We start from the raw sequence: 13,065 nt of genomic DNA, 5'->3' as shown, positions 1-13,065 counted from the left end.
AGTAAAAAGAAACAGTCCTCTATATATTCAGCATAATTTAAGAATAGAAATGTTAATATGTTAATGGTGGTTATTTTTTATTCTCCAATTCTTAATTTTCTAAACCCTTAAATTATTACTCCCTGAGAGCTCTGAATTACTTTTATTATTGTTTTTTTTTTCTTTTTTTTGTCTTTTTTTTTTTTGGACTGACATTTGACAGGTAGTTCTGCTTACAAATTCGCAATGACAATGAACATCAAACCAGTCAAAATTTTTTTTTTTTGGACTGACATTTGACAGGTAGTTCTGCTTACAAATTCGCAATGACAATGAACATCAAACCAGTCAAAAAAAGGACCTGGCTAAGAGACAAGTGTTTCTTGGCATCGCTGCTTCTGTGTGTCTGAGAAAGAAAAAGGAAAAGAAGGTGGGTGAAAGCTGYTGGGTTTTACCCCAACCCCTTTGTATTTCAGAGACCTTTGGTCCTGACCCACCTCGACAGAGGATACAGTTTGTCCCATTGAACAGAAAGCAAGAACAAAAGTTACAACGCGAAAGTTTATGCTCTTCGTCTCCTCCGAGAACYGAACCTTTCCCACCGTCTTGGGCCAGAAAACATTGCAAAAGTATAAATACATCAGTGTGGCATTACAGCAAGAAGCACTTTGGGGTCAAGTTTATCCTTTAGCAAGGTGGCAGCAGGAGGAAAAAGAGCGTTTCCCAAGGATGACGGAAAGAGCATCACCATGAGCGCCCGTGGCGCYGAGCTCGGGATCCAGCGCCAACGCACAGATCTGTGAGTTTCTCAGAAYAATCACAACAATGAGAGAAAACAAACAAACAAACAAACAATGGAATAAAGTTCAGTCAACTTTGCTTTCTTTTTCTTTTCTTCTTTAAACCACTCGGCTTTTGTGCCAGGTGTCCCCTGCAAATGGCCCGGGGGGTTCTGAGCAGGAGAGCAGCAGGAGGCAGCTTCCCGCTGGCTTCGGGGCCACAGGGACGGCCGGCGGCTCGGGGTTGGGTCCTCTCTTGCTCCACGGACGTGGCATTGTGCTTGTGCATGGGGAGAACTACTTTTTGGAGTGGGGAGGGGGCAGTGCTGGCACTCACCACGGCGAGCTGCCCACGCACCTCCCTCCACACCCCCGACCCGACTATATACACAGTATATACACACACGCACACTCGCCCGCAGGGACAAAGAGCGCGCCACTGTTCAGCTTCGAATCGCAAGGCAGTGTCATGGAAACAAAAAAAAAACAACCAACCACAGCCACTTGAGAAAGACTGACCCGCGTGTCTTTTGCTGGGTTTTGCTGTCAGTTTGTCTCTCAGAAGTTGAGCTTGGTGACGGGCCTCTCGCGGCCGCTCTCCGCCAGCTGGTTGGTGATGCGCTTGCGGTTGCGCTTCAGCTTGGTCAGGTCCTTGTCRAAGACTTCGCCCGAGCGCAGGGCGGACACCAGGTCATCGAACTCGCCGCTCTCCTCCCCGGTCTCCTTCGCCTTCCTCGCCTTGCGCTCGCGCTCCCGCTGCTCCTTCAGCTGCAGGTCACGGTGGCGGGGGGAAAGAAGACAGCTCAGTCTCACACAGAAGCTCATGGGGGTGCCCAACACGGTGATCCCCAAACTCATGGAACAAGAGTGGCTTCCCAGCCCATGTTTAGCACATGAGARCTGTGGTTATGGAAGTTATTGATAYACCCCAGCTCTGGAAGTGTCCARGGCYGGGCTGGATGGGGCTTGGAGCAACCTGGTCTRGTGGAAGGTTTTTTRTGACAGGGGGATGGGAASTAAAWTAGGTTCCTTCCAATCCMAACYATTCTACGACTCTGAGATTCTATGATAGAACCCATGGCCTGCTGCTCATGGGTCACAGCAGCCCTGAGAGAGCACCAGTTCTGCTGCACATTGCAGCTCCAAGAGCTCACCAACCCAAGGTCATTAGCTAATTAACTAATCAAAAGTGAAAGTCAGTGGGTTTAAGAACACAGAAGCTCCCTTCCCAGTCTTCAGTGCTGCCCGTGCCACTGTGACCACCATGGGGACATCATGCCATGGTTGCCACTCCCAGGTGTCCTGGGGGAGTGCTGGACTCACCGGTGCCTGCTCACCTGTGCCTCCATGCGTGCCCGGCGCTCCTCCTCCTCCTTCCTCTTCCTCATGTTCTCATTCTCCTGCTTGGCCTCGGTCACRGCTTGAAGGAACTGGTCAAAGATGCCGAAGAATTCATCAGGCTGCATTTTGTCTGTATCTTCTCCAAAGTGCTTCACYGCCTTGGAAAACTGAGGAGAGAAGACAGGGCTGCATCAGCCTTGGATAAACYCACTGCACTGACAAAACCTTCAACATCCTGCAGCCATGGCAGACAGCAGGGCTGTGCCTTGTGAAGCCTTSACTAAAACCTGAAATAAATCACCTGCTGTGTTACCTGCTGCCCTGCAAGATCACTCTCAAGCCCCCTCTCCCCATCTCACTCCTGGCTCTGCTGAGCCTCCCCTGCCCCTGCTCCACTTTATTAACTAAGAAGCAGTAAAAACGAGGAAGYAAAATATTGTGGGACCAAAGACATAAAACTAATAGTAAACACGGCAGGGGAAGGGAAACTTGCACTTTTAAGTTTTTCTTTGAAGTATTTTTGGGGTMTTATTTATCACTGCCACATGCTCTGCTATTGAAACCAAATGTGTTGGTGAAACTTCTAAAAGAGATTTCTGCCCAGGCTCAGGCACAGCCCTGGGCAGGGAAATAGGGAGTTTTCCGGCCTCTTGTGCTGTTTGCACACCATTAATGCGAGGGAGTCGAATGAGGCCATAGCAGAGGTCAGGACAGGACACCCACAATCTGCCAACGTGTCCCGGTCCCCAAGCAGCCCCTGAGTTGTCCTTGGGACTGACACTCTTTGTTCTCACTTCCAGCCTGAAGGAGACTCTTTGTGCACAGAAAGTTTGTTAAAGTTGTGAAGGCCCATTCTGGAGATAAGCAAGCTCAAAAGAAAAGAAAAACAAAATCAAAGCACCAACAGATTTATTAGTTGCTTTGATTTCACAGGGTAGACCAAGAGGAACGTTTTTAAAGCCTGCCTGTATGATTTAGTTTTATTTGCAGGGGTGCCCCAGGCTCTTCAAAAGACATTTAATGCATTTTTATTTCTTTGTTTACTTAAGAGACTTAACACTTCAAGATGCAGGGAGGAATCTGAGAGGTGCCACTAAATAAGTCAATCTAATTGAGGTTAATCTTGCAGATTTTAATCAAGATGTTAAAATACTCTCCCACGTTACAAGAGATTCTGGTGTGGGAGGAAAGGCTGAAAATGTTGTCCCCATGTGATATAAAGTTTATAAAACAGGSATGTTTCTGTTTGCATAAGAGAAAACAGAAACACAGTTTGAATGTGGACATGTGTTTAAAAGGCAAAGAGCTGGACTGCTCCACACAGCCCATCCCACCCAAAAACCATGGGAACAGCTGGAAATTGCTTCAGAGTGGAGTTCCATGGACACTGGGGACCACAACCAGAGCTTTTTCCCCAGATTCAGCCAAGTCAGCAGAAGATGATATGGTTTGCAGAGCATTTATTACCATTCCCACATCCTTAACTTGTGCCAGAGGTATTTGCCAGGTCACCATCAACAGTCCAAAAGGGCTCAGGAAAGTCCATCACAATGCCCAGGCATGGGGCAGAAGGACAGAACCAGCTGGACACGGGCACACCCAGGGAGAAGGAGGTGAGGCTGGAAAGCTGCTCAGATCTCAAGGACATTGGGGGCCTTACCAGCTCTTTTGCTTCCATCAGGAGATCTTCAACGTCCGAGAAGCTGAAGCTGGCCAACGTGATGAACTGGCTGACGACAGACACAAACTTGTCACCTGCCCTCTGAACCTGAGACTTCTGGAAGTCCAGCTCCTACAGGGTAAAAAAAGGTAAATCTGGGTAAATCTGCTGAGGGACACAAAGGCCATCAGCCTGGTAGTGCCATTGGGAGGGTGGCTGCAGCAGTTGGGGTATTGCCAGCACCACCACTGCTGCTTCATGACACCCCAGATTACCCCATTTTACACCACCTGAAGTAAGCTTTAAGCCAAATCCTGCAGAAAAGCTCACGGAAACAGGGTAATTTAGCAAGACACTGAGTCCTTTGGGATATCTCCACCATTTCATCACCCCTCCAGCTGTGCTGCAGCAGTGCTCGCCAGCACTCTGCAGTTTTACAGCCAGGGAAGAGCCCTGTGCACATCACAGGTCCTCTGTGGGCATCATCACTGCTTACTCAGCCTCCCCTGATCTATCAGACATAAACCATGCATGTGCCTGAACACCATGGTAACTTCAGTGCCAAAACAGCCCTGAGAGGACAGACACACGTGCAGGGCAGGAAGGAAAGGCAAACAGATCCCCAGGATGTGAGATAAAAGCAGCTTCRCTGGGAGCTCCCTCGCCTGCCTCCCCAAGGAGGGATGACATGCTGATCTGAGCCAGGCTGGAATATACTTGATTTAARTAATACTTACAGTCTCCACTGCTCTCAGGCCGCTTCTCAGAGTGTTTATTTCTTTCTCCAGCTCTGTCATGCTGTTGGAAATAGCAGGATGTGAGTTTTCAGCCTTGCCCAGCAAATTCTACAGTTCCCTGCCCAACCTGACCGTGTTTTCCCACTGAAAAGACCCCAACCTTGCTACATTGCCTCCTTTTTGCAGATCAGTGTCTTGAGCAGCACATCAGGCTGACAGCCCCTAAACTGGGACCATCTCAAAGGAGATGCAGCTGCTTGTTTTAAAGCAAAGCATTTTTCTGTATTTTTAATCAAGGGGACTGCRCAGGTTTAGCAGCCTCAGCACCCTCCAGTCCTCTCCAAACGAAAGGAGGGCTCAGCAGAGGGCCTTGCTGGGCACAGATTTCTCTCCAGCTCCAGCAGTGGATGGGATTGCTGTCCCAGAGGACAATTTTTCAGGATACCACGGTTGGGTGAACACCAGGCAAAGCATCCTTCCGAGCAGCGAGGCTTTCACAAAGGGAGACAGCCCAAATATAGAGAAATAAAAATAAATCACCAGTCTGGCGCTGCCTTTGTTTACACAAGGCTCAAGCCCCTGATGAGCTTCAAATTCAAGTGCTTACGGGTTTCTACCACTCTGTCTGAGGGGAAGCTTTCTCACAAAGCCTCGGTGACCACAGGCTTGATGCCTTTCCAGGGGTGTCTGTGCGAGGCCTGGGGTCCCTGGAAATGCTGACACCAGGTCACGGGGCAAGCATTCCTGGCAGGTTTACTCTGGGAAAATGCAGCTTTGGGAGCCCTGTGCTCCAGCAGTTCATTACGAGTGGTGGGATTGACAGAGGCGGCAATTTCTGCTTCACAGCTGCAGGGCTGGGGGAATTCAGGGCTTTCCAGAGCTTTAGAGACTTTTTGGTTTTGCTCTAGATTGGACCAAACCCAACTACCACATATGGTGTCCAGTTTAGAGCGAAATGATAAAGTTTAGAGGGGTAAAGAAACCCTCTGTGCAGGAATTTTCTTTCCCATCCGTGTGTCTGTGCAGCAGCTGCAGATCCTGGAGCATGGGAAAGTGGAGTCTCTGCCTGCAGAGAGTGTGTCCTGCCCAGCCCTGCCCTCAGCTGATGCCTGCAAACCAAGCACCAAACACCCACAGAGCCATGGAATATCCTGATCTGGAAGGATTCTGAGTCCAGCTCCTGGCCCTGCACAGGACAGCCCCAAGAATCACACCCTGTGCCTGTTGTCYAAACAYTCCTTGATCTCTSYCAGGCTGGTTCTGTGACCAYTGCCCTGGGGAGCCTKTTCCAGTGYCCAGCCACCCTCTGGGGGAAGAACACTCTTCCTCACACACCAACATTTATCCCATCACTATGTTTAATCCCAATGGCTAATAATTATTTTACATTTTATACATGAGGATGCTTGTTTTGTCCAGTACACACCTTCCTTGGGAACCACCACTGCAACAAGAGACCTCTGAAATTTGGAAAAGCCCTTGAGCCACTGTAAACTCTGTGTGTATTTCACAGAGTCATGGAATGGTCTGGGTTGGCAGGGATCCTAAAGATCACCCAGTTCCAACCCCCCTGACAAGGACAGGGACACCTTCCACTATCCCTGGGTGCCCCAAGCTCCATCCAACCTGGCCTGGAACACTGCCAGGGARAGGGCATCCACAACTTCTCTGGGTAACCTGTTCCAAGTGCACCCTCTCTAAAGAGGTGCAGTTTCAGCCCCTTTTCATGTCCACAGCTAACACAAACATGCACTGGGGTTGCAGAAATGTGTGCTCTTTGCTGCTCACATCCCTGAAGCATCAAAGCCCATAAGCTCCTGCTGGAATTTAAAACCWAAACAGAGCCTCATTGATTTCAGAGGTACTTCAGCACATACTTGAGGGCTTTGCAGGCAACAGCAGATTCCTCCTGCACTTAAAGGCTCAGCCTGTGTTTAAGAGCTTTGCTGAACTGGGGCAGGCTGTTCCTAACAGCTCACCAAGCAGGGTTAAAAAGCTGGTTGCAAACCCCAGAAGCTGCATGTTGGTGGTGAAACGAGGGGCAGGCAGGATCTGGATGCAGGTGAGCCCCTTGCACAGCTGCCTGGTCCTGCCTGTGCTGCAGGCAGAGCCTCCCTGGCACATGAGGATAAACAGCTGCCCTTTATCTGCAGCCACACCGCAGCCGCTTCCTCCCAGATTACTTAACGCACCATTAGAAATTAATTAAATGCCTCTGCGGTGAGATAACAACAGGAAGCGGCTGCTCCAAGCAGCTCTCCTTCCTCCAGCTCTGAAGTTTAGAGCCTTTGCTGCMAGGGCTATGATTTAAAGCCACCAGGTGATGTTTGCTACTGAGTCCTGGGCTGCTCTGGGCCAGCGTGGCCAYGGCAAGGGACACAGCCCAGCAGCCAGGATCTGGCCAGGAGGGTGAGCTGGGMTGGGGTGACATGGAAAAGCAGTCTGAGATGAGGAGAGAGGTGCTCCCAGTGCTCCCTGAGTGCCACCTCAATCCCTGCTTACTTGACTTTGGCTGCCTGCGGGATGTCTCGCAGCTCCTCATGCAGGCGGAGGACTTTGGGATATTTCTTCTCCACAACAGTGATGAGATAGTGCAGCAGGGTGATGTTCCTAGGAGARAGGAGCAGGGAGGTCAGTGTGGCAGCATCTTGGGGAGCTCATAGTTCAGTTAAAAACCTGGTTAATTCCCAGCGTTGGTAATGAACTATTTGAGGATTCACCCTCCCTCTCCGGGGCTGTAGGATGGGTCTGTCTCATGCACAGCCACAGTGCAGAACAGCCTGGTCCCTGCAAGGAATGGTCCTTCACAGGAGGAACCCAGGGGAGATGACCTGAGCATCACTGCTCTTGTCCTCYACTGTCTGTACTGATGGATGACACCAGGCAGGTTTGAGACCTGACCCAGCTCCTGTCACTGTGAACAGAGCTCAGCAGGGCAGAGCAAACCAGGCAATGGCTGCAGCAGCATGGGACAGTGGCAGAGGGGGTTCCCATGGTTTCCCATGGCAAACCTTTTCTCTGGCTCTTGGCTTCTTCGAAGGGGCTTTAGAAGCATTTGRAAGATGATCCTCCTAATCAGCCTTKGCTGCAGTTTAGCCAGCCCAGGAAGGAAAGCCCCCATCAATCCTTGTGCTGATCTGCTGCCTGGCTTCCCTTAAATGCTGTCCTGCTCAAAAGGTGCCCATTCACATCACTGGATGTGCCAAACTGGGCAGCAGGAGGAGGGGACTGCTCCCACCTACCCATGTCCAGAGGAAATGCTGTGACCCCTCCATCCCCYSACACCCCTGGGGCTGTGGATGGTAAAAAGGGAGGGGCTGCTCACTTGTCAATGCTGGACTTGGTGTCAGCGATCTTGTTGAGGCTGGAGATCTTGAAGCCAAAGGCGTTGCCCCTCTGGCCCTTGTTCATGTAGTTCCCAAAAGCCAGCACCACCTCCAGGAGCTGCTGGAGGCTGCTGCTCTGCAGCACRGCCTTGGAGCCAGCACGGATGGCTGAAAGCAGAGAGGGGGAGTTATTCCCTGCCACACAGCATACCAGTCCCCTTTTCCTCCCTTCAGTGCCCCCAAAGAGTGACCACCAGCTCCTTCCCTTCCCTTGTGTCACTGTCACCTCCGTGTGGACCAGGCTCATCCTGGCACAGAGGATGCTCCTCCTGTGAGCAATCCCTGTGCTGGCACAGAGTCCCTTAGCAGCTCTGGTCACTTGCCTTCCACCTTGGGTTTGACCTCTGCAACTCTCTCTGCAAACTTCTTCTTGAAGTAGAGGGACTGCAGCCTCTGCTGATAATGGTTTATCCTGGAAAACAACAACAAGGTGCAGGTTGAGTTTTCCTTGCTCCAGGCAGAGCTCTGTTGCTCCACTGCTCACAGCTGTGCTTACAAAGCACGCTTGAGCCATAATGATTAAAAAATAATGACCCCTTTTGTCCCTGAAACTGTAGTGGGATGGGAAAAAATGACAACTGAAGCTCCAGCTGTCCTGGGGTGGATCCCAGTGGGTTCTTAAGCACATGCTTAAGCCTATCCTTAACTCAGCAGGTTCAACAAGTGGATTTTTACACCCTCTTGGTATGAACAAACAGTTCTTTCACAACCACTCCTGAGCAAAGGTGCTGATGAGGTCTGGGCTCCTCATGGCTTTGTGATGAGCTGCAGCTGGAGAAAGACTCACCAAGACCAGAACTAATGAAACCAGACCTTCTGATCATCAAAATTATGGTCTGGAACGGAAAGCCCCTTTCCTGGGTAAGTCAGGGATGGCTCTGCTCGTGTCAGTTGTGTTCATGCTAAACAGGATCTCACTTGTATGCACATGGCAGTCTGATTTGAGTCACTTGGACTGAGGACCCATGGGAGAGGTGCTCACACACAGGGCCATGAGCCACGCTGTTGTACTAATCAGAGGTGACAAAGACATCACACTCGGTTACAGACCACAAGGCAAATTAAAAAGCCRTGCTGGAAATCAAGGAAAACATTTGCATCAGCACATTGTGCTTTCCAAAGGATGAAGGCAAGGGAGCGACACTTGGGCGAGAGTCTGTGAAGAAGAAAGGTGACCTGTGATAGAAAAGCTAATTCTGAGCATCACTAAGCCCTGAGGGCTCAGCTCTGAACTTCACAGCTCCATCCTGCCTGTCGTTGACACTCAGCAAGCACACGGTGCATCGCCCCAGTGTTCAGCGGTGCGTTGCTCAGGGAGGACGGGAGCATTTCTATTTTTGATCTCCCGGTGCAATCTCAAATTGTAAAACTCACTGACCTTGCCAACAAGTGACTTGCTTGAAGTTCAGCTAAGAAATTCAAAGAGCTCAATGCTCAGTTCAATTTAAATAAGGAGCTTCAAGATTTTAACCCGGCACCTCTAGAGGATGTGCATGCAATAGATAAGGTTATTCATCCCTGAAAACTCCTAAGTCTTAAATTATTGCTACCAGGAGCAGGAAGAAATGACATTTCCTTTCAGTCTCACATAGTCTCAGGAGCCCTAGGGATCAGTCAGTCCTGAGGTGAGGAGTGGGACTCATCTGCACAGCAGGGCAAAATGTACATACATCAGGGTTTGAATATTCATTAGGATGAAGGGGAAAGGAGCACTGTGTTACCATTCAAACAGCACTTCCCACCTGGGCCACAATGAACCACAGAATGGTTTGGGTTGGAAGGGATTGAAAGATCATTTAGTTGCCACCCCTCTGCCCTGTAGGGACACCTTCCAATAGACCAGGTTAGCTCACAGAATCTCAGAATCATCAGGGTTAGAAGACATTCAAGATTATCTAGTCCAACCATCAACCCAGAAYCATCACAATCACTCCTAAAWCTTTTYCCTGAATGAGAGGAAAAATGTGTCAGGCTATGATGTGGGAAGGAGAATCATCTCCCATCCCTCTCCCCTGCTCTGTCGAGCTGCTGCTTGGGAGCACATCCCTGACTTTGGGAGCRCAGCATCACAAATGATCCCATGACTGGGAGCACCTTGCTTGCCCTCCCATCCGCTTGGCTCACTCATTTCTTCACGTGAAGAACAGTAGGAAGGGCTTATTTCCCAAGCAGGCTCCATGAGACAGCCACCTCCCCACCAGCCTGTGCAGCCCCTGGCCAAAGGGTGTCCCCTAAGCCACCAACCTGCTCATTTCGAAGAGGAACCGGTCAGCCTTGGCCATGCGGTCCAGCTCGTGCTTGTGYTCTTCCAGCAGGTCAATGTCACCCTTTTCAGGAACAAACTTCAAGAGCTAAACAAGAGAAAGCACAAGAGTGGACATGAGGTCCATGCACACTTTTTCAGGAGTTGAAAAGTGATTTATTTCCCAGGATTTACCCCCTTGCCAGCGTGTACAGACAGTGACCCCCAGGCGTTATTGCTGTCCCTGTATCTTCCTCACATTACTCCATSACATCAGTGCCTCTCGCCTCTGCCCTGCCATCACTCTGCTTTTACAACAGATGCACTAWGTCTGCTCCAAGGAGGTTTCAACATCAGCTCTGCCAGAGGAGATGTCAGTCAGGGACTTCCATTTGCTGCAATTCTACTTATTAGCAGATGGAAATTTGGTGCGATGAAACCTCCCACGTCTCTGCTCACAGTGCAATTACCACCTCAGCTTTAAGAACAGGTGAATAATAAAAAAGACTCAGAGGGGGTGAGAAATGGGATTCCCCTTTTGAGGATTCCACAAATGCTGTCTAAACTTACAAAAATAAAGCACCACTGAGCACAAACTTCGAGCTGCAGCCACAGAAAGGGGAAATGGCCCCACCTCGAGACCCAGGGCAGACCTGGGTAGAGGAATGGCTGGTGGGGACCACGCTGCTCCCAGCACTGATGCCACAACCGAGCTGCTTTCCTGCTGCACCAGCTCACCTGGGTGGTTTTTCAACATGTGGTTGGTAAATAATTTGGGGCCTGACACACTCAAAGCCGCACTTTGGTCCCGAGTGCTTTGCACAGCATCGTCTCAGCATGAGGCAACCACAAAGGAGCACGAGACACGTATCCCACCTGTTCCAGCATGTCTTTTGGGAGGTCCTCCTGCTCATCCATTGTCAAAATCGCTCGTTTGATCTCCTCATTCGAGAGTTTCAGCCTGGGAGGTGGAAGGAAAGGAGAGTTATTCCCACCCCAGCAGTCASGAAGGCTCAGGAGCATTTCCTTACACACCTATGCAATGTGAACAGCTGAACTCCTGGCCAGCAGCAGCATCACAAACAGCTCTATCCAGCACGTTACCAAGAGGGATGTGTGAGAAATGTGTTAGGACTGTGCTCTGCCAAGGCTCAGCACAGAGCAGAGCAGCCCTGGCCCTGCTGCAAACATGGGCTCTAACCCCACTCACCAATTCCCTCTGCCCACACCGCAGCTGCCATTCCCTATTTCCCTATTTCATGTCAGTATTTCAAGTAAAACATTAAATACCTAACTTTCATAACTCTTGCCCATAGCAATGCTTCTCCTGCAGTTCCAGCACCCCAAAGGCCACAGGGCCATTAAGGTCACATTCCCAGTGGCAGCACAGCCCAGCCCAGGCTCAGGAGTGCAGCTCAGCACTGCCCCTGAACCCACTGCCACAACCCTTAGGGAAAATCTAAACAATTTCCACTGCTATTCTTGGATTTAAACACTGCCTCTCCCACTTCTCCCAACTACCTTTGGCTGGAGTCTTCCTCTAGGAAAGAATGAGCAAGAAATCCAGAATTTGGAGAAGCGGATGCTCAGCATCCCAGGAAACCCATCAGTTTAGTTTTCTTTGGAGGGGTGGGGATTCGATGCGCTTTGAAATGTAAGAAACTGGAAACCAGCCTCTCCTCCACCTTCTTCTTCCTCTACTTCACCTAACAGCAATTGAAGATGCAGCCTCAAATTGGAGATTTCCAAAACCACAGACCACTGTGTCACAGTGAGCACCACCAGGCTGGGCTTCCCTGGCAGAAATCTTTCTGCCAGCAGCCCACACTGAGCTGAGGCAACAGAGATCTCTAAAGATGCCCTGGGCTCCTCCCAGGCTAGAGCAGCCATTAATTASAGTTTAATTCGTCTGCAGCACTCCCTGTAACCGCTCCCTGCAAGGACTTTGATTGCAAAACCACAYGTATTTTATTTCTTCTTTGCATTGCGGTCGATAAAATAATCTAAACTTTAAAAAGGGAAAGCCCAGATAAAAAGGGAAAGCCCAGAAACTCCTGCAACTCTATTTACCAGCATCCTCTCCCTCATCCAGTGTGCTGTTGTGGTTAAAGCCATTGCAACAGTTTAAAAAACATAATTCCCTSTGCTTGCATGCAGGGAAAACCAAGGCATTGAAAAGACCTGTCTGAGGAACCCCRTGGCCCCAGAATCAGTGATCAGTGGTGCAAAGAGATGCTGAAACACTGGATGTGGCTCAGAGAAATGAGTGGAAACCACAAACACACCCTACACAGGATGGGAGACCTTGGAAGTCAACCTGATCCGCAGATCAAAAAGACCAGGAGCTGACTTGATCACTCTGAGTTATTACACAAGGAAGGAGCTTTCCATCCTCCTATTTCTTCAGAGAGCAGACAGACTGGAGCTGGCTTTTGGAAGCTGAAGTTAACATAGGAAGGGTGCTGGTCTCTAAGGCCAGGGTAGCAAGTGCTTGGTTTGGCTTGAAATCTTTTGCTCAAGATGAAGTGAAGGATTGGCTGTATCGAGGCAGGTGGATCTTACAGACCTGGTAAGTAAATCTTCATTCCTTATGAGCCCAAGTTTCTCCTCCTGCACTCAGTCTTTTCTCACCTCCTCCTCAAGGGAGCATCCTAGAGACGATCTGTTAATTAACCAGTGAAGTAAAATCTACCTCAGCCAGAGCAGGAGGCTCAAAGATTGTGCTGAGCAGTGGCAGGACAATTGCTGAGGTCATCATAAAAGAATCAAACCCAGAATCCTTGGGAAATTCCCCTYTGCTGCTTGCAGGARCCAYGTCCTGGGGTYACCCTACCTGTCCCTTACAGTGGCAGCACTAGGATGAGACAAAATCCAAGCTGAGACACAAAACTGCAGAACTCCTTTTACACCCAAGCAGCAACAGGAATGCTCAGACCACCAA

The 13,065-nt window shown here is 49.8% G+C and overlaps 1 protein-coding gene across 3 annotated transcripts in view; it reads right to left on the bottom strand.

Moving 5' to 3' along the window:
• Positions 1–259: 259 nt before the first annotated feature.
• The window catches only part of DAAM1 (dishevelled associated activator of morphogenesis 1), an 87,974-nt gene continuing 75,168 nt past the window's right edge, over positions 260–13,065 (bottom strand). For all 3 annotated transcript variants that reach the window (XM_057381248.1, XM_057381246.1, XM_057381247.1), the window contains exons 18-26: positions 11,001–11,085; positions 10,127–10,233; positions 8,206–8,294; positions 7,822–7,990; positions 6,999–7,106; positions 4,497–4,557; positions 3,760–3,891; positions 2,096–2,266; positions 260–1,526 (exon numbers count right to left, since the gene is read on the bottom strand). In XM_057381248.1, the coding sequence (XP_057237231.1) occupies positions 1,317–1,526; positions 2,096–2,266; positions 3,760–3,891; positions 4,497–4,557; positions 6,999–7,106; positions 7,822–7,990; positions 8,206–8,294; positions 10,127–10,233; positions 11,001–11,085 (1,132 nt within the window). In that variant the 3' untranslated portion in view covers positions 260–1,316. The remainder of the gene's footprint in view (positions 1,527–2,095; positions 2,267–3,759; positions 3,892–4,496; positions 4,558–6,998; positions 7,107–7,821; positions 7,991–8,205; positions 8,295–10,126; positions 10,234–11,000; positions 11,086–13,065) is intronic.

The sequence above is a fragment of the Malurus melanocephalus genome, unplaced genomic scaffold (assembly GCF_030028575.1).
Source record: "Malurus melanocephalus ecotype Western Australia unplaced genomic scaffold, MMel_1.1 scaffold_502, whole genome shotgun sequence".
NCBI classification, from domain to species: domain Eukaryota; kingdom Metazoa; phylum Chordata; class Aves; order Passeriformes; family Maluridae; genus Malurus; species Malurus melanocephalus.
Note: the sequence above shows the minus strand (reverse complement) of the source record. Positions and strands in the feature narration are given on the sequence as shown.